At 41.1% G+C, this 26,521-nt stretch overlaps 1 protein-coding gene across 1 annotated transcript in view; it reads right to left on the bottom strand.

The window, feature by feature from the left end:
• SORL1 (sortilin related receptor 1) overlaps nucleotides 1-23,482 on the bottom strand; it is a 213,393-nt gene extending 189,911 nt beyond the window's left edge. The window contains 1 exon segment of the mRNA XM_020984875.2: nucleotides 23,109-23,482. Coding sequence (XP_020840534.1) covers nucleotides 23,109-23,432 — 324 coding nt within the window. The 5' untranslated portion in view covers nucleotides 23,433-23,482.
• Between the last annotated feature and the right edge of the window lie 3,039 nt (nucleotides 23,483-26,521).

Here is a 26,521-nt window from a genome sequence, read left to right as displayed (position 1 = left end):
TTTTGAGATTGTCTCCCATTTACCCAGTAGATAGCTTACATGCACGTCGTTATTTGCACAACATCTCTCGCATTTGAATGCAAGATCCTTAAGGACAGGAACTCCAGTTTTTACTTTCTTTGTACTCTCAGCACTTTGCACAGTGCCTAGCATGCAGTAAGTACTTAACAAATGATTTAATAGGAATTCCCTCTATCAGAAGACCTCCAGTGCAAGAGAGCCCTGTGCCTCTCAAGGCAGCTCAGGAAAGTCAATCTTTGGGAAGGTTTTGCCTTACAAAGTCTAACCTGCCTCTATGACTTTGACACAATGCTCCTGGTTCTGCCTCTTGAAATCAGACAGAGCATAATGCCTCTTCAAGTACTTGAAGACAGTTTATCATGTCCTCCCCAGGCCTTCTCTTCTTCAGCTAAAATATCCCCAGTTCCTTCAATGGATCTTCACGTGCTACGGAAGAGAGAGTGAGGCTAATGACACTGTGCAGCTCTGCCTCACTTAAATCCAATTCACTGGCAAGTCAAGCCATCCCCCCATGATGTCACTGGTCCTCTTTGAAAATGAAGGATAAACAACAACATGTCCTACACAATCCTGGTCATTCAGTGTCCTTTCATAAAACGTGGCTCCCAGAAATGAACCCATTACCCGAGATGTATTCTGACCAGGGCAGTACAGCAAGATTATCATCTCCCTCCTCTTCCTCCTCCATCTACATTTGCTTCTTTCGATGCAGCCTATGTCTGCGTGAGCTTTTCTGGCAGCCACGAAACACTGTTGACTCATACTGAAATTGTGGCCCACTAAAATACTGACAGCTTTCACACGAACTGCTGTCGTGAACCACAACTCTCTCACCCTGTATGTGTGCAGGTGATTTTTTTCCAACCCTTGTGAGGCTTGATGTTTTTTTTTATTTCATCTTATTTGATTCTAGTCTTGCCAAGATATTTTTGGATTCCATCATTCGTCTCCCTCATTAGTGAGTTCCTTCTTTCTGCCTACAAACATGCTGAGGTTTACTTAATGCCTTTCTCTCCCTCCCCTCCCCCCACAAAAAAATCATCCCTTGACTCTTTCATCCCCTCAACCTATCATCCTATTTTTCTTTTCATTCATTGATAAACTTCTACAAAGAACAGCCTGTGTTGCATTTGTTACCACCACTTCCTCACAACCTCTCACAAGGAAGCTTCTCTCCCTAGCAAGTGAAACTGCTCTCCCCAAAGTCAACATCACTTTCTTAACTGCTAAATTAATTTTCCCTGTCCACGTCCCCCAGGGGCCTTCTGCAGCTTTTATGACTGTTGATCATGCCTCACTTTCAGAAATTCTTTCTTCCTTTGGCTTCCACAACAGCACTTTCTCCTGGTTCTCTTTCTGCCTGTCTGACCACTCTTCCTCAGTTTCCTTTGCTGGTGCATCCTGCTCTTCTAACCCACTAAATATGGAAGTCTGCCAAGGCTATGACTTTAGTTCTCTTTTTTCTCTCTCTGTACTCTCTCCCTTGGAAATCTTTACCACTTCTATACAGATGGCAGCCCTCCATCCTGTCTTCAAGGCAACAGGGTAAGCAGAGTGCTGAAGGTGAAGACAGGACAACCAAAGTTCAAATCCTGACACAGGTACTTACCACCAGTGTGACCCCGGACAAGTCACCTCATTTCTCTGGGTTTTAGTGTCCTCATCTGTAAAACGATGGAACGCTGGATGCAATGGCCTAGAAGGCTCCTTCCATAATTCAGGATCCTCTGACTCTCAAATCTATGTAGATATGCCCAACCTCTCGCCTGAGCACATCTTACAGATCCAGCTGCCTTCTTCATGTCCTTTCAGCATGTCATCTCAATAGATCCAAAGCTGAATTGGTCACCCTCCCCTCTAAACATGTCCTTCCTCCTAAATTCCCTATTTCTGATAGTGGTACCATAACTCTGTCCTCTACCAAGATGGAACCTTCAGGCATTTTTGATTCTTCACTCTCCCTCATCTCTCCCACATCTAATTACTCCTCATTTCTTGATGGTTTTACTACCATAATGTCTCATCTCCACTCGCACTGCCAGCATCCTAGTCCCTTACAGGCCACCATCACCTTTACCTTGATAATGGCCTGTCTCCCATCTCCTTTACCATCCATCCTTCATAAAACTGCCAAAATAACCTTCTGAATGCTCTGGTCTTGCTCATTTGAACACTGTGCTCAAAAAAATTGAGTAGTTCTCCACTGCTTCCAGGATAAAATTGCTGTTCAGTCATTTTCAGTCACATCCGACTCTTTGTGACCCCATTTGGGGTTTTCTTGGCAAAGATACCGGAGTGGTTGCCATTTCCTTCTCCAGCTCATTTTACAGATGAGGAAAACTGAGGCAAACAGGGTAAAGTGACTTGCCCAGGGTCACACTGCTAGAAAGTGTCTGAGGCCAGATTTGAAGTCAGATCTTCCTACCTCCAGGCCTGGCACTCTATCCACTACACCACCCGGCTACCCACCTACTCATTATCCTGGCACTTAAGGGCATCTACAAGCTGACTCCAAATTACCTTTTCCAGACTTATTTTAATACTTGTCCTTTTCACATGCTCTTCATTCCCAAGAAAACTTTCCCAGTTTTTATTCTGCACTTTTGCATAGCCAAAGCACTTACACAGGCCATCTCCCACACACAAGATATAGACATCATCCTTTATTCCCGGTGGTTGAAACCCTTCTCCTTTGAGGACCAGTTGAAGCACCACCTCCACCATGACGCCTTCTCTGGTTCTCCCAGGTAAAAGTGGTCCCCAAATCCCCTAACCTCCCCCCTCTCCTTCCTCAAATCTTTCCAGAGCACTCTTCAAGGATCTCCTCCTTTCTCCTAGAAGCAGCTAAGTACTGCAATGAATAGAGCCGTGGACAGAGTCATGAAGAGTTAAGTGAAAATTTGACCTCAAACATTTACTAGTTACGTGACCTAAGCAAGTCGCTTAGCCATGTTTACCTCAGTTTCCTCAATTATAAAATGAGGATAATAATAGCACTTCTCTTCTAGAGTTGTGAGGATCAAATAAGATGGCATTTTTAAAGTGCTTAGCACAGTACCTGGCACGTAGTGGGCCCTTAATAAATTCTTTTTTCCAGTCTTCCTTCCTTATCACATTCTACCTAGTATCACGTATTTGTGTGCAAGTCACATCCTTCTATTAGACTGTAAAATCCTTGAGAGCAGGGACGTCATTTTTCACCTACTACATAGCGCACTGTCTTGCACACACAAGGAATTTAATAAATGTTTGCTAAATTGAATCACTGGTCTCCTGCACCATCCAACACAGGGGAAAGCAAACACAATGAATTCACACAAATTATTTTTACTCTGAATATGAAAGAACATTGGCCTTAAAACTACATACAGATGAGGTTATCTATAGGCAGAATTGTGTTGCTGGACTGCTTCTACATCAGGAGATTTTAAACATTAAATTATCTCCTCCATTCACTTCCAGTCAGGTGACTCCTCTCCTAGTGACCTTTGGGGGTCACTGGACTTAACTACATGTTAACTCAACTTTCATTTTCAGTCTCAGACTGACAAGTACCCACAGGTACACACTCCTTGAAAATGCCATCTATATTAACAATACATGCCTCCATTTTCTTTCCTCTCACTCTCTTCTTAACCCCTTACAATCTGGCTTCTGATCTTGTTATTCCACTGAAACTGCTCTCTCCAAAGTTACTAATGATCTCTTAGCTGCCAAATCCAATGGCCTTTTCTCCATCCTCACTCTCCTTAACTTCCCTGCAGCCTCTGACACTGTTGATCTCTCTCTCTCTCTCTCTCTCTCTCTCTCTCTCTCTCTCTCTCTCTCTCTCTCTCTCTCTCTCTCTCTCTCTCCCTCTCTCCTCCTCCTTGATACTCTCTTCTCTCTAGGTTTTTGGGATGACACTCTCTCCTGGCTCTCCTCCTACCTCTCTGACCACTCTTTCTCTGTCTCCTTTGCCAGATCCTTCTCCAGATCATGCTCTCTAACTGTAGGTGTCCCTCAGGGTTCTGTCCTGGACCCCCTTCTCCCTCTTTATTACTTCACTTGCTGATCTCATCAGCTCCTATGGATTTCATTACCATCTCTATGCTGATAATTCTCAAATCTACCTCTTCTGCCCTGTCCTCTCTGCTGACCTCCAAACACATCTCCAGCTTCTTTTCAGACATCTCGAACTGAATGTCCAGTAGCAACGTCCAAAACAAAACTCATTATCTTTCCCCCTAATCCTCCCCAACCCCCTACCTTCCCTATTACTGTAGAGGGCAACACCATCCTCCCATGCCCTCGGGCTCACATAGGCTTCATCCTGGATTCCTTACTATGTCTCACCCCCCACATTCAAGTTGTTGCCAAGACCTCTTGATTATACTTCTGCAGCATCTGCGGATCTCACCTCTGCAACATCTCTTGAATGTGTGCCCTTCTCTCCTCTGACACAGTCATCACTGGTGCAGACCCTTATCACCTCACACCTGGATTACTGCAATAGCTGCTGGTGGTTCTGCCGACCTCAAGCCTCTCCCTACTCCAACTCATCCACCATTCAGCCACAAACATGTTTCTCCTTAAGTGCAAGTCTGATCACGTCACCCTCCTATTCAGTAAACTCCAGTTGCTCCCTATCACCTCCAAAATCAAATACAAAATCCTGTCTGGCATTCAAAGCCTTTCATAACCTACCTTTCCAGTCTCCTTACCCCTTACTCCCCACCATGGGCTCTTTGATCCAGTGACGCTGGCCTCTTTTCTGTACCATGAACAAGACAGGCCATCTCTCAGCTCTGGGCATTTTCTCTGACTGGCCCCCATGCCTGGAACATTGTCCCTCCTCCACTCCAACTACTTACTTTCCTGGCTTCCCTTAAGTATCAACTAAAATCCCATCTTTTTTTTTTTTAAAGGCAATTGGGGTTAAGTGACTTGCCCAAGGTCACACAGCTAGTAAGTGTGTCAAATATTTGGTCTGAGGCTGTATTTGAATGCATGGTCCTCCTGACTTCAGGGCGGGTGCTCTATCTACTGCACCCTGTACCTGCCCCTAAAATCCCATTTTTCGCAGGAAGCTTTTCCCAACTTCTCTCAATTCTAGTGCCTTCCTTCTGTTAATTATTTCCTATTTATTCTGTATATAGTTAATTTGTATATATTTGTTTACAAGTTGTCTCCTCCATTACATTGTGAGCTCCTTGAGGGCAGGGACTGTCTTTGGCCTCCTTTTGTATCCCCAAAGCTTAGCATAGTAGGCAAAGTAGGACAGTCAGCATTTAATAAATGTTTATTGATGGTTTAGGGCAGTAAGTAGAGGAAGTATGCTCGCGCGCGCGCGCGCGCGCTCTCTCTCTCTCTCTCTTCTCTCTCTCTCTCTCTCTCTCTCTCTCTCCCTCCCTCCCTCCCTCCCTCCCTCCCTCTCTCTCTCTCTCTCTCTCTCTCTCTCTCTCTCTCTCTCTCTCTCTCTCTCTCTCTCTCTGTCTCTCTCTTTCTTCCTTTAATTCTCCATTAGAAAGTATGGCATACTGGAAAGGGTAATTTGTAATCAAAGGACCTGGGCTCCACTGAGAGCTAAAGGGAAACACAGAAGCTATCTAGTCCAATCCATGCATTTTACAAATGAAAAAGTTGGACTCCAGAAATCATAAGTGGTCACACAGGGAGCAAGGAGCAAAGCCAGGATAATAACCCAGGTCCTCCGATACCAAAGCAGAAGCTAAAACACTTTACCACAACGGTACCAATCTTGGCTCTGGTAAGTACCACCTACCGGACCTCAGCCAAATCATTTCACTTCTCAAGACCTGTTTTATCTTCTGTAAAAAGCGAGGGACTAGAGGGGAAAGAAAGGGACTGGCAGCGTAAGTTAGATGATTATTGAAATCTTTAATCCTAAAATTCCTAATCAGAGCTCTACTCGTGATGAGTTCATTGGTTTTTCCCCATAGGACTCCCAATCCAACAGCTTCTCCAAAAGTTCAAACCTCTTTATAATCTCTCCCACCACCAGCTTTCCCCTAGGGATCACTTTCATACTTTAAAACTGACATTTAAGATTTATGTTTCTAGCCCTAGTGTTACCTTCTCCTTTATAGTCCTGGAATTAAAAAAATCCCACATTTTTATTTTATTACATACACCTAGGCCTGTCTGCTGTCCTCTATCAATCCACAGTGATCTTGGGGGAGGGATTTCCTTCTCAATAAGCTAGTCTCTTCCCTGCATAGTTTTGCTAGAAATTCTTTTTTAAAAAGGGGAAAAAAAAAAAGAGGGAGGGCAGTAAGCTTTAAACATTCCCGGCTGATCCCTCACTCCTCAGGTTTACATAACCTCTATCTTATTGCCCTTGTCTGCAAGCCAGATTTTGAGAGATAATTACATCAGCTTGCCTTTCTGAGAATGCATAGCTGTCTTTTTAATCTAATTGGAGAAACTGAAGATAAATCATTCTGAAAGGTCCCGATTTTCCGGAGCCAAAAGCCTGCAGGAGCAACGGCATGATCAATTAAACTTCTCCAGCCAGGCCGGCAGCAGTGAGTGTTTATGTGAAATGAGGGTGACCGTGCCCCTAGACAGATTCTTTATTTCAGTACCCACAGGGTAGCCAGGAAAGAATGACTGGCCTTGGTCACACCAAGGCAAGTCAGCAAGTGGGCGTGGGATAAGACACAGACTTTTCGTACTCAGTGGTCTATTTCCAAAGGAGAACTTGACTAGGACCATATCAGATGGGGAGGCACAAGGGTCCACTGAAAACTACAAAGGATGTCTCAGGGTCCTATAAGCACCTAAGCAGTCCATGAAGGGAATCAGTGGAAGGAGATGGAAGGCGTAATGAGATTCCCCTGAGGGTAAATCTCAGTAGAATTACGGAAAGAATAGGGGACAAGGAACTGAGAAGACTTGGTTTCTGCTACTAACTCGCTGGGTAACACTGAGCTAGTCATTCCTACCAATTTGGGCTTTAGATTTCTCACTATAAAATGAGGGGTTGGCATATGAAAAAAAATTAATCAATCAACCAACAAGGATTTATTAAGTACCTGCTAGCCACACCCATCAATTTGGCAAAAATCATTAAAGGTGATACAATTTTATATTGGTGGAATAGTAAAGAAACAAGTTCTAAATCAGTAATAATAAAGGCCTTAAAAGTTAAAACAACTTTGATTTCACCTCACAGTCACTGATAAAGATGATAAAAGACAAAAACAGTGTTAGAGGGGCTCTGGTAAGTCACTCACATGAATTCCTATAGCTATGAATGGGTCAGATTCCTTTGGAAAACAATCTGGAATTATCTGAGAAAAGTTACACACTTAGAGCCCAGTCATGCCCCTACTAGGCATTTACCTCAAACAAGTCAGAGACAAAAAGAAAGGTCCCATATACACCAAAATATTCAGAGCAGCCCTTTTTGGGAGAAGGATTTTAGGACAAACAAAATTTTAGGACATTTGAGGAATGGCTGAATAAATGGTGGCACGTGAATTTATTGTGCCACAAGAAACAATAAATATGAAGAATTTAAAGAAATGTGGAAAGACATATGATCTGAATGCGTGGACTAAGAGAACAATATATACCTTGACCACAATAATGTTAATTAAAAGCTACTAAAAAGCAGCTGAACTCAAGAGTAAATTCAATGACCACTATCGATTCAAGAAAACAGATGATAAAATACTTCTTTGATCTACTCTGTAAGGAGGAAGAGGAGTGGTTGAGGAGGTAGACTACAGATGCTGAATGTGGCATACGGTGATTAGGTCTTGTTTGACTAGTTTTCTTCATTACAGGGTGGGGAATGAAGGGCATATCAGGAAACGGCTATGATAGAAAAGAAAGTCCCATTCAAAATATCCACAAAATGAATAAAATGTCAGTGAATAAATTTTACCAAAGCACATGCAATACCAGTATAAATAAAATTACAAAAACGCCAGGGTTCTTAAAGTGGAGTCCATAAATTTGTTCTTTTTTTTCCATCTGAAAGCTGTATTTCAATTTAATTGGTTTTCTTTGTAATTCTATGCATTTGAATTTAAAAACAGTACTCTGAGCGGAGGCCCATAGACTTTACTAGATTGCCAAAGGGATCCATATCACAGTAATAGGTTAAGAATCTCTACATTAAAGAAAGAAATAACAATTAAGTAGCTGGATGAATATTCAGGGCTCAAGGCTAGGCCAAGCCAATATAATTAAAATGATAATACTATCTAAATTAATTTATAGATTTAGTGCTGTACAAAACAAGATACCAAAGGTACACTCTACAACAAAAGGACAAAATAATAACAAAATTCATCTTGAAGAACAAAAGATCTAAAATGTCAAGGCAAACAAGTTTTAAAAGGTAGAAAGTAAGGGGGAATAGCATTTCCATATCTCAAATTATATCAAAATCATTAGATACTGGTTAAAAAAAAAGGGAAGAAAAGACTAGACAAGGAAGAATAAGAATTCAATAACCTGTCTGATCAATCCAAAAACCTAAATTATCTAGGAAAGTACTTCCTATTTAATAAGAAAAAAAGCAGTCTAGTAGAAATTAGATTTAGTTGGACAGCTTACATCACTGAAATACAGAAATTGGGTAAAAACCAACACCTCACACAATATACCAAAATAAGCTCCAGATGGATACATGACAGATATAAAGAATCACATTATAAGTGAATTAGAGGAACAGGAAAGAAATTATCTTTCAGACAGGAGGTGAGTTTATGAGGAGATAAAATAGATAGTTTTTATTACATCAAATTAAAAGTTTTCACATAAACAAAGTCAAGGCAGTTAAAATTAGATGGGAAAACATTAACTGGAGAAAAAAATATGCAGTTTGTTTCTTGAAAAGGTCTCATTTTTAAGATATAGACAGATTGATAGAATTATTCAAATATGAGGAATTCAAAGAAAATTTTTAAGGTATACGATCTAAATTCGTGGACTAGGAGAGCAATATATACGATGACCACAATAATGTAAATTAAAAGCTACTAAAAAGCAGCTGAACTCATAGTAAATTCAATGACCACTATCGATTCAAGAAAACAGATGATAAAATACTCCTAGTTGTACCTAGTAAGGAGGAAGGGGAATGGTTGAGGAGGTAGACTACAAACGGTGAATGTGGCATACAGTGACAGACATATTAGGTCTTGTTTGATTTTTTCTTTATTTCAGGGCAGTGAATGAAGGGCATATCAGGAAATGGCTGACAGAAAGGAAAATCCCATTCAAAATATACACACTGAATTTATAGATAAAACTCGGAGCCACTTTTTTGAAAAAATAAAATATGAATAACCCATTAGCTAATTTGATTTTAAAAAGAAAAAATGAAAACAAATCATTAATATCAAAAATGAAAAAGGACAAATCACAACAAATAAAGAATAAAGGATATTATTAGAAACTATTTTGCCCAACTATATGCCAAAAACTGACACTTTAAATGAAATGGGTGAATGTTTACAAAATATGTAAAATACAAAAATACGGGGAAAAGGGATCCTATCAAACTCCTTCTATGATACAAATATGGTCTTGATACTTAAACCTAAGAAAAGAGTCAAAACAGAGAAAGAAAACTTGGCTAACATTTCTAATGAACATTGATAAGAGATTGTTAAATAAAATATTAGCAAAGTGGCTACAGCAACACATCACAAAGATTTTACACTGTGACCAGGTTGGATTTATACCAGGAATCCAGAGCTGGTTCGATATTAGTAAAAATATAAACATAATTGACAACAAATAACAAGAACAACAAAAATCATATGGTTATATCAACAAATATAGAAATGGCTTTTGAAAAAATAAAGTACCCATTTCTGTTAAAACACACACACTAGAAAACATAAGAATAAATATACCATTTCTTAATATAATTAGTAGTATATACCTAAAACCAAGAGTCGGAATTATTTAATAGGCATATAAACTAGAGGCCTAGCAATGAGATCAATGGCAAAGCAAGAGGGTTCATTATCACCATTATTTGATATAGTATTCAAAATGCTAACTATAGCAATCAGAAAAAGAAAAGAAACTGAGGGAATAAGCCATCTTCACTTGATAAATGATCAAAGGATATAAAGTTTTCTAAGGAAAAAATCCAAGCTATCACAAACAAAAGAAAAAATGCTTCAAATCACTAATAACTTATGAAATGCAAATTAAAGAAACTCAGATTGGCAAAGTTGACAAAAAAGGAAAACAGTGGAGCAGTGAAATAGTCCAGCCATCCTAGAACGCAATTTGTAACTACGACCAAAAAGTTACTAAATCATATATACCCTTTGATCCAATGATACTAACTAGGCTAGTGATACTAGTCATCTATCCCTAAAAGATCAAAGAAAGAGAAAAAGGTTCTATATGTACAAAAAAAAATTTATAGAAGCTCTTTTTGTTGTAGCAAAGGACTGGAAGCCATCAATTGGGGAATAGCTAAACAACTTATGGTGTAAGAATGTAATGGAATGTTATTATACCATAAGATATACATATATATATAAGAAGGACATTTTCAGAGAAACCTAAGTTTATATGAACTTATGTAAAGTGAAGTGAATAGAACCAGTATAATATTTATTCAATAGCCATAATGTAAGGAAAAACATCTCTGAATGACCTAAGACCTATCAATGCAACCATCCACAATTCTAGAGAACTATGATGAAGCATGCTACCCACCTCCTGAAAGAGACATGAAGATTGAAGATAGAGGATGAGACTTACATACTTGGGAACAGCCAATGCAAGAACTTGTTTTGCTACAAGATATGTGTTGCAAAAGTTCTGCTTGACTCTGTTTACCAAATGAGAGAGGAAGGGGAGGAGGGAAGGACAAGGAGACTGGAGACAGGGTTCCAAAAAAGTGAAGAGGGAAAAGAAGGAAGGCAAGAAGGGATCAGAGACAATCAAGACAGCTTTCAAAGTTACATGATTAATTATTAAATATTTAAAAAGAAAAGCTCTGTATAACAGCAATTCACAGTTCCATGGATGATCCCATTCTTCCATACATGGAAATTCCTTTAGTTTTATTTGATGTCTGTTAAGTTCAAAAATAAACAGATAAATAGATAAATAAATGTAAGCAAAAGCATCAATAAAAAATTTGAAGGATCATATATTATAAAATGAGAGCAGAAGGGATCTCAGAGGCCATGTAAGTCCAGCTCCCTACATTTACAAATGAAAAGACTGAGGCCAACAGAGACGTGACAGACACAGAGAGAGATTATGAGGCTATAAAGACTGGGGTTTTCCAGATCTAAGATCTTGCTTTCTTCCTATCCTCTGTTTGTGATGGAAACAAGGACAGTATTTACTGTTACTATGACTTCAAGGCAGGGATGATATCTCTCCCTGATGAGGAATAAGTCACCTTTCCTCTGGGAGGAGGAGGAAGAACTAAACCAAATAGGCAGGATGAAAGTCCACCTGTGCTACCACCGTCAAGCCAAGAAAAGTGATATTTCCCAGCAACTGGCTAGTGGTGACACAGACGGTTCCTGTCACTATTACTAACAACAACCAAATGGATTATTAGAACACCGATTATTTTAAGTTCCCTTTTACTATTGTATGTCAATAGCAAGGAAGTAGATTCCAGATACTAGCAGCAGTCAGGTGGCACAACAGATAGTATGCTGAGTCTGTAAGTCAGGAAGACAAATTCAAATCTAGCCTCAGACACGATTTGTGTGACCTTAGGCAAGTCATGGGAACTCTTTTTGCTTCAGTTTCCTGTAAAATGGGGATAATAACACTACCTACCTCCTCGGTTTGTTCTGAGGATAAAATGAGACAATATTTGTAAAGAACTTTACAAACCTCAAGGCATGTATTAAGGCCAGTTAGCAGAAATGAGGAAACTGAGGCTCTAAAATAGGACATTTAGCAGATGAACCTAACAGCCCAGGTACCTGTCTCCCATCTTGCCAGATACTGTTTTGCAGTATTCTGCCTCCCAGGGCTGTTGTGAGGATCAAATGAGATAATAATTGTAAAGAGCTTAGCACAGTGCTTGGCACACAGTAAGCACTACATAAATACTAGCTATTAACATTCTCAGCCAGTCCAAGGCTAAACAGCAGTCCATGCCATTTCTTCACGGGAGGCCCAAGGTCCACAGGTCGATATGCCAATGAATTAGGTCAAAATTAACTGCAGCTCATTTCAAACCAAGGGAAATTGATTTCTGCATCTACGTGGCCAGAATGAATACGTGTTCTGCCAATGTATGTCTGTCCTATGCTTGTCAACCTAGAGTAGTCTTCCCTGCCGCACAAATCCACATTTCTTTCCATACAAACTCTAATCTCAAATGTTTCCTAATAATTTTTTAAAAAATCTTTTGCTTTCCACTAAGTACAAATCTTAATTTCCCTTTCAAAATAAATAGGAAGAGCCAATTTTTTTAAAGCAAGGTCCTTATACTAGTCCAACTTATATTGATTTTTATGAAATCAATTATCAGTTGCTTCTGTGGATTATTTTAAATAATCCCAATTTTAAAACCCAAACCAGCCTTCTCTACTACATTCACTGTACCTCCCATATCAGCTGACAGGTTTTTCAAGGAAAGCAAATTTATTTTAATATTAACATAAGCAACACATAATTAGGAAGGTAAACCCACTCTTCTCAAGATCAAATTTATTCTAAATATGCCATTTTAAAAAATTATCTGCTATTTAAGTTGTTTGTGTCCCTGGGCCCGCTATGTCCTTTAGTGTAGATAATAATTAACTGCCTTTTGTGTGCAAAGATGACACCACTGATAATGAATGCTGTAAGTGGCTAAATACACCAAAGTGTAGCCTTAAGACCCTCTCACAAAGCCCTGACACAGATAAAACTAACTTTGTTTTGCAGTCCTCATTATCTGCAATCCAAATCACTGTTTCCCATTCTGGGATCCCAGATCTCAAAGCACTTTTACAAGTGTGTTATTAACCTCAGTTTACCAAGAAGGAAAAACTCACAGCACAAGTTAAATGAGCAGAAGTGAATGCCACACATAATACATAAACACATATATTATACACACACAAAGACATATGCATGTATATACACATATATACATGTATACACATTTATGTACACACACATATGCCACCATGTCAATCCACAAGATTATGAGACCCAGGCTGGAGTCATGATGGACTCCGTGAACTCGATCCATTTATTTTGATGTTTCATACCCAGCTTGGACCTGCCCCTAAAGGAAGAATTCTATATGGAGTCTGCCCTCAACCACTCCCTTACCCTTCTTCCGAATTTCTCCATTTCTGCTGTTGGTCTGGACCACTCTCTCTCTCCAGTCATCCAGGTTCACCACCTTGGTTATTCCTACATATCCCTGGACTCTTCCCTCTTCCTCAACTACTACATCCTATCAGCTAAAAAGTCTTCTCAATTCTTTTACTACCACATCTCTACCATCTAGAGCTTTATCTCCATTGATACAGCCTTTATAATCCACCTTTGGCCTCAACTACTATAACAGCCTTCTAACTGGTCTCTCTGCCTCTTGTCTCTCCCTTCTCCAATCCATCATCCCCCTAGTTGCTAAAATGATATTCCTAAAAACAGAGATCTAACTATGTCACCACCACCTTTCAAGAATCTCCAGTGGCTCCCCATTACCCTTATGATAAAATACAAAATCCTTAAGCCTCCACATTATGGCCCCCACCTATTCCTTTTTATTTCATGTTATTCCCCATCACACACTCTCTGTCCAGTCTACACGGCCTGCTAGCTATTCCTCACACGATATATCCCATCTCCTACCTCCATAATTCTGTACAACTGTAGCAGTGGATTTAGACTCAAGAGGACCTGGCTCACTCAGCTATCTGTGACTTTGCAGAAATCATTTTCTCTCTCTGGGCCTCAGCTTCCTCATTTATAAAAATGAAAGGACTAGATTTGATGAACTGGATTTGACTTTAAGGTCACTTACATCTCTAAATCGATATTCTGACAATATGATCTCATGTCTGGAATGTCCTCCCTTCTCATCGCTGCCTCCTCAAATCCCAAACTTTCTTCCAAGCATCACGCCCTCCAGAGCCTCCTCCTTCCCAAGGCCTGATCTTCCCAATCATTCTTCTTCAAATCATTTCTATCATTTTCTATTTTCTTACATACGCACGTGTTGTTGTATCCATTCCCAGAGAAAACATAAGCTCCTTGAGGGCTATGATACAGACTGTTTTGTTTGGATCTCTGCATCCTCCACCCTTAGCACAGTGCCTTCTACAGAGCAACCACTTAAAAAAATATTTATTCAATTGAAAATCATGACCCTTTGACCAAGGAATACCACTGCTAGGTCTGTATCCTAAAGAGATCAAAGAAAAAGGGAAAAGACTTAGACATACAAAAATATTCGTAGCCGCTTTTTGTAAAAGCCAAGTATTGGAAATCAAGGGGATGCGCATCAGTTGCGGAATGGCTGAACAAGCTGTGGAGTGATTATGATGGAGTATTTTGTTATAAGAAATGACAAGGGGGTTGGTTTCAGAAAACCATGGCAACACCTACATGAACTGAAGCAAAGTGAAGCAAGAAGAACCAGGAGATCACTATGTAAAGTAACAGCAATATTGTAATGATGATCAACTGTGAAAGACTTGGCTGTTCTGATCAATACAATGATCCAAGGCAGTTCCAAAGTATTCATGAGGGGCAGGCAGCTAGGTGCTGCAGAGGATAGACTGCAGAGCCTGGAGTCAGGAAGACTCATCTACCTGAGTTCAAATCCAGCCTCAGACACTTCCTAGCTGTGTGACCTTAGGCAAGTCAATTCACCCTGTCTGCCTCAGTTTCCCCATCTGGAAAATGAACTGGAGAAGTAAATACAAACCACTCCACTATCTCTGGGTAGACAAGCTTAAACAACATGAAAAAATACTATCCACTTCCAGAGAGAGAACTGATGAACTCTGAATACAAATCAAGGTATAATATTCTCACTTTCTTTATTTTTCTTACCTTTTTTTTTTTTGGAATATGGCCAACATAGAAGTGGTTTGCAAAAAAAGAAAAAAGAAAATTATGAGGAGATTGGCTTCTTCTGGAACAAGAACCTCCAAACCTCCTTCTATTTTGAGCCTCTGGTGCTCTTAACGATGTGGGAATCATTTTGCACACAACAGACCATGAACAACAGGCTATGAACCGTGGATTGTCAGAGCTGGAAGGGGTCTCAGAGTTCATCTCACTCCAAACCCATCATTTGTGCCTAATGTTCAGTACCAGTGCCTAACGTGGACTCTGAAACTGTGGGTAAGAAGAACTTGATGATTATTCACAATCGTGAAACCAATACGTATATTTTGAGGCTACATATAGTTGACTCCATCATTTCATCATATTGGGGGCAAGGTTAACTGACATCTGTTAATAATTTAAAACTAATTTTGGACCTGGATTCAAATCCATGACCTGTCACTCACTCTTTGTGTGATTTAGGGCAAGTCATTTAACCTTGGTGTACTTCAGCTTCCCCACCTGTAAAATGAGGGCTAATGATAGCACCTACCTCCCAGAATTACTGCAAGGCTGAAATGAGATAATATTTGTAAAAAATGCTTAGCACACTGCCTAGCACATAGTAAGGGCTTAATAAACACTTGTTCCCTTTCCCTTCCCTATGCTCCTTTTTTCCTCTAATCACCCTATCCCAACCTACCCACAGCCCAGGTACTAATAAACTATAAAATGGCCACCAATTAGGGGGCTACTGGGGGCTAGACAGAAGTAAAACAGGACAAAGTGCCCACTGGGGGTGTGGTAGATGGCTGGACAAAAGGACCTCTAAGATTCTCTGATCCTACTCCTTACCCCAAAAACAATTTTCACAGCAAAGACCTATGTTCTTCAAAAATCCCATATAAACAGGTTACCTACAAATTTATGACACTCTTCACTCTCACAGAAACACCAACACACTGGCTTCTCCACTTCCTCTGGGAACACACAGGTTGGGCATCCTAGTTTTAGGCTCAACCTCTCATTCTTTCCCCAAGAACTTATATCAGGCAAAAATCAAGGGAAAACTAGACCGAAGGCCAAACAGCATTCCACCCCAAGAGGCCTTCCTTTGTTTGAGAGCTCTGTACTGTAACTGACACCTTATTTTCAGTCTCAAAACAAGACACTGAATCCGACCTACCCTCTGAAAAGCAGAGACTACATGTGAAGAGAGAGTTTGTTAGGAGAAAAATAAACCTGCAGCTATACTTGGGCGTTCTAAAAGACTCCTCAAAACAAACTAATAACACAAAACGGAACTCAGTTTGGTAGCCTTGGTCAAGAACTCTTATGTGTTAGAATCATAGGTTTATGCTTTTTTTTTTTTAAGCAGACCTGTGATTTCATTAGTGTAGGGAAATACCAGGGAGGAATCTTCCTCCACAAATACACATTGGCATCTACTGAGCAACTTAGAATCTTCAGAGAACTGCCTGGAGCCCTGAGAGGTTAAGTAACTCAGCCCGGGTCACAAAGCCTGAGTCAGAGACAGACCTGGAATTCAGGCCTTCTTGACTCCAAGACTAACTCTCTGTCTACCACTCCAGACTGCAATGTTATGCAAACTTAATAGTGATAACTCACATTGCTATAGCACTCTAAGGTTTACAAACTTTTCACAACAATTGTCTGAGGTAAGAAGAACAAGTATTATCTGCATTTTATAGGTGAAGAAACTGGTATTAAAACAAAGTTAGAAACAGGCCCAGGTAATATCACTACTGGATCTATATCCCAAAGAGATCAAAGACAGATGAAAATAACCCAGATATATAAAAATATTTATAGAAGCTCTTTATGTAGTGGCAAAGAATTAGAAATTGGGAATACAAGCCATTCCCCAGCTGATAAGCGGTCAAAGGATATGAGCAGGCAGGTTTCAGATGAAGAAATTAAAACCATCTATATTCAAATGAAAATATGCTCTAAATCACTAGATTAGAGAAATGCGAATCAAAACAACTCTGAGGTATCACATCACACCTATCAGATTGGCCAACAGGGCAAAACAGAAAAATGATAAATGTTGGAAAAGAAGTGGGAAAATTGGAACACTAATGCATTGTTGGTAGAGCTGTGAAATGATCCAACCAGTTTGGAGAACAATTTGGAACTATGCCCTGAGGGCTATAAAAATGTGCATACCCTCTGACCCAGCAATAGCACTTCCAGGGCTGTATCCCAAAGAGATCATACAAATGGGAAAAAGGACCCACATGTACAAAAATATTTACAGCAGCTCTTTCTGTGGTGGCAAAGAACTGGCAATTGAGAGAATGCCCACAAATTGGGGAATGGTTGAACAAGTTGTGGTATGTGAATGTAATGGAATACTACTGTGCTATAAGAAATGATGAACAGGCTGACTTCAGAAAAACCTGGAAAGGCTTATATGGTCTGATGCTGAGTGAAGTGAGCAGAACCAGGGGAACACTGTACACAGTAACAGCTACGTTGTGCGATGACTAACTTTGATAGACTTAACCCTTCTCAGTAATGCAAGGATCTAAGACATCTCCAAAGGCCTCATGATGGAAAATCCACATCCAAAGAAAGAACTATGGAGTTTGAAAGCAGACCGAAGCATACTATTTGCTATTTTTTTCTTCTGTTTTGTTTTGTTTCCTCCTTCTGGTGGTTCCTCCTACTGGTTCTAATTCTTTCTTACAATATCACTAATGTGAAAATATGTTTAATAGGAATGTATCTGTATAGCCCATATCAGATTGCATGCTGTCTTGGGGAGTATGGAGGGGAGGGAGAGGGAAGGACGTGGGGAGGCAAAAAATTTTAAATTCAAAAGCTTATGGAAGTGATTGCTGATAAATCAAAATAAATTAATTTTTAAAAAAAAGAATTAGAAATTGAGGGGACACCCATCATTTGGGGAATGGCTAAACAAGTTATGGTAATATTAATGTAAAGGAATGCTATTGTGCCATATGAAATGACAAAAGGGATGCTTTCAGAAAAACCTGGAAGACTTGAATGAAATGATTTAAAAAAAAGTGAGTAGAACCAAGAGAATAATTTCTATAATAATAATATCATAAAGATAATCAACTTTACAAGACTTAAGAACTCTGATCAACACAATGACCAACCACAATTTCAAAGGACTTATGATGAAATATGCTATCCACCTCCAAAAAGAGAGCTAATGGAATCAAGAGTAAAGACTGAAGCATCTTTTCTTCTCTTCCTTTGTTTCTTTCTTTCCTTCTTTTGGGAGATGGCTAATACAGGAATTTGTTTTGCATGACTACACAAACTTTAATGGGTTTTTGTTTTCCTTGCCTTCTCAATGGGTGGGGGAGGGGAAGTAGGAAGGGAAAGAATTCAGAACTGATAATAAAATAAAAATTGATTTAAAGAAAAGAAGGGGATGCACATAAATTTTTTAAAAGAAAGAGACCCATGGTAACACAGCTAGTAAAAGCTAGAGTCTGGATCCAAAACTAGGCCTCCTGATTTCAAGTCCAATATTCTAAATAAATTTTTAAATGGCTGAGGATAAACTTGGGTTCCACCATCCCACAGGTTCACTACCCGACCATCCTTCGGACCATAAGAATCTATAAAAACCTGGTCAAGTACTCACATGGGAAACATCCCACTTATATTACAAGGCTCCTTCCCATATCTCTAACGTACCATTCCCCAAAACCTCCCTTCTCCAGACAATGGAATCCCTATGCTTTTACCTAGATTTCCAATGAAAGGATTGAATGAGAGAGAGGACAGCTCTCTTCAATTATTAGCTAAGCATCAGCTTTCTTCCAGCTTAGCCACTTGGGGAGACTATTGCATGGATTCTGTCTTCCAAGCAAATTCAACTACTCACCATTTTCCAATCTTGTTCTGCCTTTCCCGACTTCCACATTTCTTGAGTAAGCCACCCACTATGCTTAGAATAATCTCCCTTACATCTCTGCCTAATGAAATCTTTTCCATCTTTCAAGGCCAACTAGCTCAGGTATCACCTCTTCCATAAAGATTACATCCAAATTCCCTACCTACGTGATTTCTCCCTCCTCAAATCTCTCATACTACTATATTTATATCTCTCCTATGTACTTATCACATAATAATAATGACCATTATTATTATTCCTAACATTTACATAGTGCTTTAAGGTTTGCCAAGCATTCTACAAAAATTAACTCATTTGATCCTCACAACAAATCTGGGAGGCAGGTATTATTATTATCATCACCATTTTCCAGCTGAGAAAACTGAGAATGAGAAGCTAAATTACTCAGGGCCACAGAGCCAGTAAATGTCTGAGGCACAATTTGAATTCACTTCTTTCTGATTCTAAGTCTAGCACTTTATCCATTGTTTATATATAACACTTACGTTTGTGTATGTAGGGGTAAAGGTTGGGGAGTGGGAAGGGTGTGTATATTATACACACACATATTATGAATATATTTTAGATATATATCTAGCTACACAGATAACTACATTTATAACTGTAGACATATAATATGTAGTTATCTGTGACATCTTATCCCTCCTCAATTAGATTATCAATTCGTTGAGGGCAATGTCCATGTCATTTCATTTTTCCCTTTATATCCCCATCCCTACCATAATGCATTGCACAATAAACATTTGTTGAATTAAGTTGAGCAGAACTGACATCAAATTGCTTTTGAATATACTGTTACATTCCAATACTTATCATGCAAATATTCTTCTAAGAAAGTTAAGGCAAGAATTGTCTTTCCTATGTTAAAGATATGGAAACTGAGGCCTGCGTTAAAATAACCAGCAGCTCAAAATCACAGAGGTCTGGAACTGGACCCCAGGTCTTCTGACTCCAAGCCCAGGACAGCCTCCTCCTAAAATGGCTGATGGCCTTTCTCCTTCCCTCTTCAGCATAAAATCCCTGCAGCTGGTGGTTTCAAGGTCACCCTCATATTCTATGATTTTTCTGGGCGCTCTTCAAGAGGATCCCAACTGACCAGCAGCTCCTGCAGCAACAGAGGCTGACATAAAACAACTCGGAGCATCCCTGCTTTAATTGGAGCTGCTAGGAGAAGCCCTGCTGACCTCCCTTGGAATGTCAAAAGGGCAAGCTGCTGCACATTCTCGTCGGTCTCAAGAGCCCCACCTGGCCCCGTTACTGTTCCTTCTGTCCCCAATTACATAGGTCTCCAATAAATCTCTGTACAGTTGCGGCTGTTTTTGTCTACCTTTATTGGTTTCTGTCACTTGTATTTATATATGTCTAAAGTTGCATGTGTCTTGGTTCCTCACTGAACTCTTAAGTTCCCACAGACAGGAAAGATATCTTCCCATTCCTCAGTATCCCCTCCTCCTCCTCCTCCTCCTTGAATTGTGCCTACAAAGAGGTGCTGGACTTCATGCATATTCAAAGTACTCTGGACCAACTCTAACTCCTTCAGGCTCAAAGGCAGAGGAAGGGAAACAGAGTTGACAATTATACAGCTGGTGAAAGTAATCTGAGTTTAACAATACCCCTTTGAGGTAGATGCTATTATTATCCCCATTTTACATAGGAGGAAATTGAGATTTAGAGAAGTGAACCGACTTGACCACGGTTAAACAGCTAGGAAGTTTCTGTGGCAGGGTCTGAACACATATATCTTACTAACTCCAACTAAAGTCAAGCTCTCTATCCACTTCAACAGACTTCCTCTGAGAGGGAAGTTGTCTCTCTCTACCCCTCCTTTTAGTAACCTGGAGGCTTTATGGTCTAGAAGGTGTGATCTTGGATGGAAAAAAACCATCACATCTTTTCTTTTTTTCACTAACTTTGAGTTTCCTTTGAAATCTTATGTATTTTACGTATTTAAAAACAAGGTTCTGAGAAGGGGTCCACAGGCTTCATCAGACTGCCAAAGGAGTCCCTGATTTAAAAAAAGGTTGAGAACCCCTATTTTAGTAGATAAGAGTACACCAATCATCCTAAATGGGTTGTGAATTGGATCCTCCAGCTCAGAATACAGGGAAGAGATTCTGCAAATTCCTTCATTCTCTGCCAGGAAGTCCTTACTTATCTCTAACCCAAAGTCTTTATGCTACAGATTAAGTCCACTGTTACATTCCCCCAAGGAGAAGGAGAATAGTGATTTTGTAAGGCTGCCACAGCCTAGAAAAAGCTGCATTTCTTCTAGAGAGCTCACTCATTCTAGAAAGCCCAGTGATGAAAAAGCAGCTTATTAGATCACCCCCAGATGGGAGTATAATTCATTTCAGCTACTCCAGGCCTCAAAGACCTTATAAAAATCAAACCCTGGAATAAAAACTGCATCCATATCTTTAAAGCAAAGGAAAACCTCCTCTTCATCAATCCAACCGTCAAAAAAGGCAACTCAGATCTGGAGGGGGTTGTTTGGTCCTTCCTTAGAAAAACTGCCCTATAATTCTTTAGTGAACCAGTCCACCAGGAAGACTCACTTTCCCCTCCCACACATCACTGACGTCAGTGTCCCTGTTCTGTGGCTGGGACTTGAGAGTCAAAAACAAACAAGTAGAGCTTCAGATGCAGGGGAAATCAGGATTCACAAAAGAAGTTAGCAAATGAGATCTGATTCTAGCAGTACATTTTGTACATATGCATGTTATATAAGAATATACCCAAAATCTTACCCAGGGATGCAGGAAAAAATGAAGCCAAATGCTCCCAGTTACCACCTTACCTACCCCCAGTAGGCATTTCATCATACATCAATCTATCCTAACAAGCTAAGCTACTACTACTTTATTATCAAAAGGGTGCAGCCTGAGGGAGGGAAGGAGTAGAAAGAGAGGGAAGTCATGGAGCTTCAGCAAAGAGGACCATAGATTTGTAGTTGGTAGGGACCTTAGAGGTCATTTTACGCGTGAAAAAAAAAATGCAGCACAGAAAGGCTAAGTTAATTGCCCAATATCACACAGGTAGAAAATAAACGGCAAAGTCAGGACTTGAACCCAAGTACTCTAGTTCTAAATCTATAGCTTTTTCCACTGTATCACAATGCAGCAAATTCTGCCTGTCTTTAGATGTGTGACCTTGGGCTAGTCACTAGATAACTAAGTTCTCAGTTTCTTCATCTACAAAATAAAGGGACTGGACTAGAATATCTCTTAAGGTCCCTTATGGCCCTTATTCTACTTCTATGATTCTGTCAATCTCCTGGGGAAAAGGAAGGTGCAAAAAATAAAGGGCAAAGGTAGCAGTTACAGCCCTACGCAGGCCGGGCCCTTTAATTTCTACTTTAAAGGGGGGGTAAAAAACTCATTTATAGGAAAGGTGAGTGCTACCACCTCTACTGCTTCCTCTTTCCTCCTCTGCCCACTGCCTAGTTTTGCTGATACGCGTCTTAACCGCAGGAATGGGGAGTCTTATGAGACTGTAAAAGATCAAATTAATTTTGCCATCTCCCATATTAACCTGTTCGCCATTCCTAACAGTGGGTTAACCATAAAAAGAAATTAACATTGCTTGGAATCTAATAAACCCATTGCTTGGCTAGTAATAATCACTTGCCGAATAATCAGATCTCCAAATTATCTCATTTCAGTCAAATTCTACAAGTAACAACACAGAAGATTACTATGCAAACTGGAGCCTTTTCCTTTTTAAAGGAAAAGATAAAAGAAAAAAAATCCACCCAGAAAATTAACTCTTACTTCCACCCCACCATAGCAAAGGGCCATGCTTTGGGGGTCCCCCACCTTTATGGTAGGTGGAAGTTAAGTAAGCACCCCACACGTCCTCCTTCCCCACGCGGGACTCGTGGGGGTGTACTGCCATTGCGGGGTGCTGGCTTCCACCGCCCACTGCCACGGGCTGAAGCGAACCCCTATTTTATCCAGGTGCAGGTTCCGGCGCAACCCCAGGTCCGCAGGCAACAGGACCAGTTGCACACGGCGATTCTCTTTGCAAAGGCAAGGGAGCGGGAAGGACATCCCCGGGGTAGCTGGGATGCATTTGCCCCCAAAATGATAAACGAGCAAGGGAATGTCATCGCGGGTCGCCCCGGGGTGCGTGGAGGGCCAGCGCTGGCACTCACCTGTCCGTACACCTTCACAGGCTCGGGCTGATGGGCAGCGGCGCTGCGCTTGGTCCGCGGCGGCGCCGGCGGCAGCTCCCCTGCCGTCCGGCTCGCGCCCCCGGCGGCATCCCCTGCGCCGCCGCCGCCGCCGCTGCGCCCGGACAGCCCCGGCTGGCCCGCGCCGCCCTGCAGCACGAAGAAGCCCCGCTCCTGGGGCAGCGCAGCCCGGCCCCCGGCCGAATGCAGGCTCCGGGTCTCGGCCAGAGCCCAGGGGGGCAAGAGCGCGATGAGGGCGAAGAGGAGAGGGAGCCACGGCTCCCCGCAGCTAATCCCCGTCGCCATGTTCCGGCGCTCGCTGGCGCAGGTGGCGCCGCCGCCAGGAGAGAATGTGCAACGAACTGGAGGCCCCGCGAGCGGGCGGGCGGGAGGCGAAACGGCGGCGGCCGCCTGCTGCTCCTCCCCCGCCTGCGCGGCCGCGGCCCCGGCTCCGGCTCCGGCTCCGGCGCGGCCTCCGCGCGCTCCCGGGGCCGCTCGAAGCGGCTTTGTCACGTGTGTGACACACCGCACCATCCCCCCCTTCCCTTCATCCATCTCCTCCTCCACCCCCCCCAACCCCCAAAGAGGGAAGGATCCCCCCCTGCGCGCACGTATCTCCATTGTGTGCAAGGCTAGGGTTGGTTACGCAATTGACCCCAGCCTTAGGTAATAACGACGGGGTCCTCAGCCTTGGTGGGTCTAGGTTTTTAAATAACACCCCACCGCCATCCCCTTATATGTCAGCATTCGGGGCTGGGGAGCAAAACAAAGCATTTCCCACGTGCCCATGGTGAGTTGAATGAGTATGCAGCCTTAGCTCTCCAAGGTTTTGCTTTGCAAGTTTTAAGCCCTGCAGACTGATATATGTTGTCGAACCTCATTTCTTTTAGGTAAAGGACATATACTAGATAAACTGTGGTCCTTTTTGGCCTTTTGATGGTCTCAGCACTGAAAGTTCGTTAATGATGAATAATAGTCCGGCCTGCCCGTGACCAGTCCCACACCTCAAACAGTGCATGTGGAGGAAAGGAGACATATCAGATAAACCGTGGTCCTTCTTGGCCTGTTGATAGTCTCTTAGCATTGAAAGTTCTTTAATTATGAAAAATAATGGTCTAGCCTATCCATGCCCTATCCCATACCACAAGCACAGCACACGTGGTGCCTGCATTTAAGTTGATAACTGGAAGCATTTAGTATGGTGGTGCCTGCATGTTCACATACTGCGTAGGTGTTGAGAAAATATACCCAGCTGAAAACTGATGTGTACAAAGGCATACTCACATGAAGGAACACTATGCGTAACAAAGAGGGACAGGTACACTTGTGACTTCTTTATCTCCCGCTTGCCCCCCCTCCTCTAGACAGACTTTGTTTAGCCAGATTTATCTCAGTATCTCCGGTCAGCACACTTCAGTAAGGTATCCTTCAGCTCTGTTGCTAATGCCTCTCCTCACTCTAGTGATAAAGCCCACCTTATACCTAGACTAATAATATGTCTATAATCCTGTGAAATATTGTATTTTTGGGGGTGTGAGGAAATTGGGGTTAAGTGACTTGCCCAAGGTCACACAGGAAGTGTCAAGTGTCTGAGGCCAAATTTGAACTCCTGACTCCAGTGCTGATGTTCTATCCACTGTGCCGTTTAGCTGCTTCGATGTTGTATTTTTAGGTATTTTTATCTCCATTTCACAGATGATCACACAAGTAGTGTCAGAGGTAGGATTCAAATGCAGGTCCTCCTGACTCAAGGTCTAATGATCTTTCCATTCCAACTCATTGTTTCTCAGGAACACTGACTCTCTAAAAGGATGCATCTTGGCACAGTAGAAAGAGTAGTAGCTTTAGAATCTAAAGGCACTGAGTTCAAATCCCAGAGCTATCACATATAGTCCTGTATGACCTTGGGCAAGTCACTTGCCATCTATTTCATCATCTGGGGAAGATCTCTAAGGTTCCATCCAGGTCTGACAACTATGTAATTCTATGACTCTTTCCTCAGCCCAAGATGGTTTTTTGAGCAGAGGATAATTTAATTCAATAAACATTCATTAAGTACCTACTCACTGTGCTGGGTCACAGAGAAGATACTAAAAAGCTTAGATAAGGCCTCATTGAACTTAGAGTCTAGAAGTAAGACACCTAAACAAATAACTACCACAATGACAAATTTTATAGCAAGGTACATAACAAGGGTTATATAAATCCTAAGAAGAGAGCCAGAGAGACTTCATGGGAGGGTTATTTGACTTGGACATTGAAGAAGTAGGGGAGATAGACCATAAGTAGTCAAGTTTGGCTGATGCAATATAGTTCACTATGGGAAATAATACAAGATAATCTGGAAAAGATTAGAGCCATAATGTAGAAGACATTATGGATTAATTAAATTAATAAATTAAATTAAGACTAAATGGATAAATTGAATTCTAATTAAAGAAATTTGATAGGCAATAGGGAGCCAATGAAAATATTATAGCAGAGGAGTAATATAAGCAAAACTACACATAAAGGAAGATTAAGCTGGCAATGATGTAAATGGATTATCAAGGGGTCAGAAGAGAGATGAGATTTGTTCAGTTCTTAGAAAAGCAGAAGTAGCAACTGGGAACAAGAATAACAACAGAAAAAGCAACAATTTAGTGGAACTGATTCAGTGGCCTCCTGGGTAGTGTCAGCAAATCAAATGTAAAGTCTTATATTTGGGTTCAAAAAATCAGCTTCACTCATACATGAGGGGCAGACTATCACTTGTCTTTAAGAGACCTGGGGATTTAATGGAGTGCAAGTTCACTGTGTCAACAGTGTAACTGGGTAGTCACAAAGCTGATTTAGTCTACTTGAAAAAGAGGCATTATGTCCAGAACTAGGCAAGTGATAGGCCTCCTGTACTCTGCCCTGGTTAAACAATATCTCCAGTATCGTGTTCATATCCGGGCACCACATTTTAGAATAGACATTGACCAGCTGGAGAACATGGAGAGGAAGGTAAACAGGATAAGGAAAATCTATATGCAGATGCATTGGAAGAAAAGGGAAAGTTTAGCTCAGAAAAGAAAGAATTTGGGGGGAGGGGTAAATGAGCCATGATTATTTTCTTCAAGTGTTTGAAGGTCTGTCACTTGAAAGACTGGTTGGATTTGTTCTCTTTGGTCCTAGAAGAGAGAAATAGGAGCAACAGTGGAAATGGCAAAGAGGTAAATTTGGGCTTGACACTGGGAAAGTTTTCCTTACAAATAGAGCCATCCAAAAGCACTGATTGCAAAAGCTATTGTCTCTTTTCCCTGGAGGTCTTCAAGTAAAAACTAGATTGCCATGTTCTTGGTGTGTTACAGATGGAATTCTAGCCTAGATGACCTCTGAGAGCTTTTCCAACTCTAAGATTCTGTGCAGCA

The sequence above is a fragment of the Phascolarctos cinereus genome, unplaced genomic scaffold (genome assembly GCF_003287225.1).
Source record: "Phascolarctos cinereus isolate Bilbo 61053 unplaced genomic scaffold, phaCin_HiC Scaffold_726;HRSCAF=1367, whole genome shotgun sequence".
In the NCBI taxonomy this organism is placed as follows: Eukaryota; Metazoa; Chordata; class Mammalia; order Diprotodontia; family Phascolarctidae; genus Phascolarctos; species Phascolarctos cinereus.
This window is presented reverse-complemented; position numbering and strand designations above follow the sequence as displayed.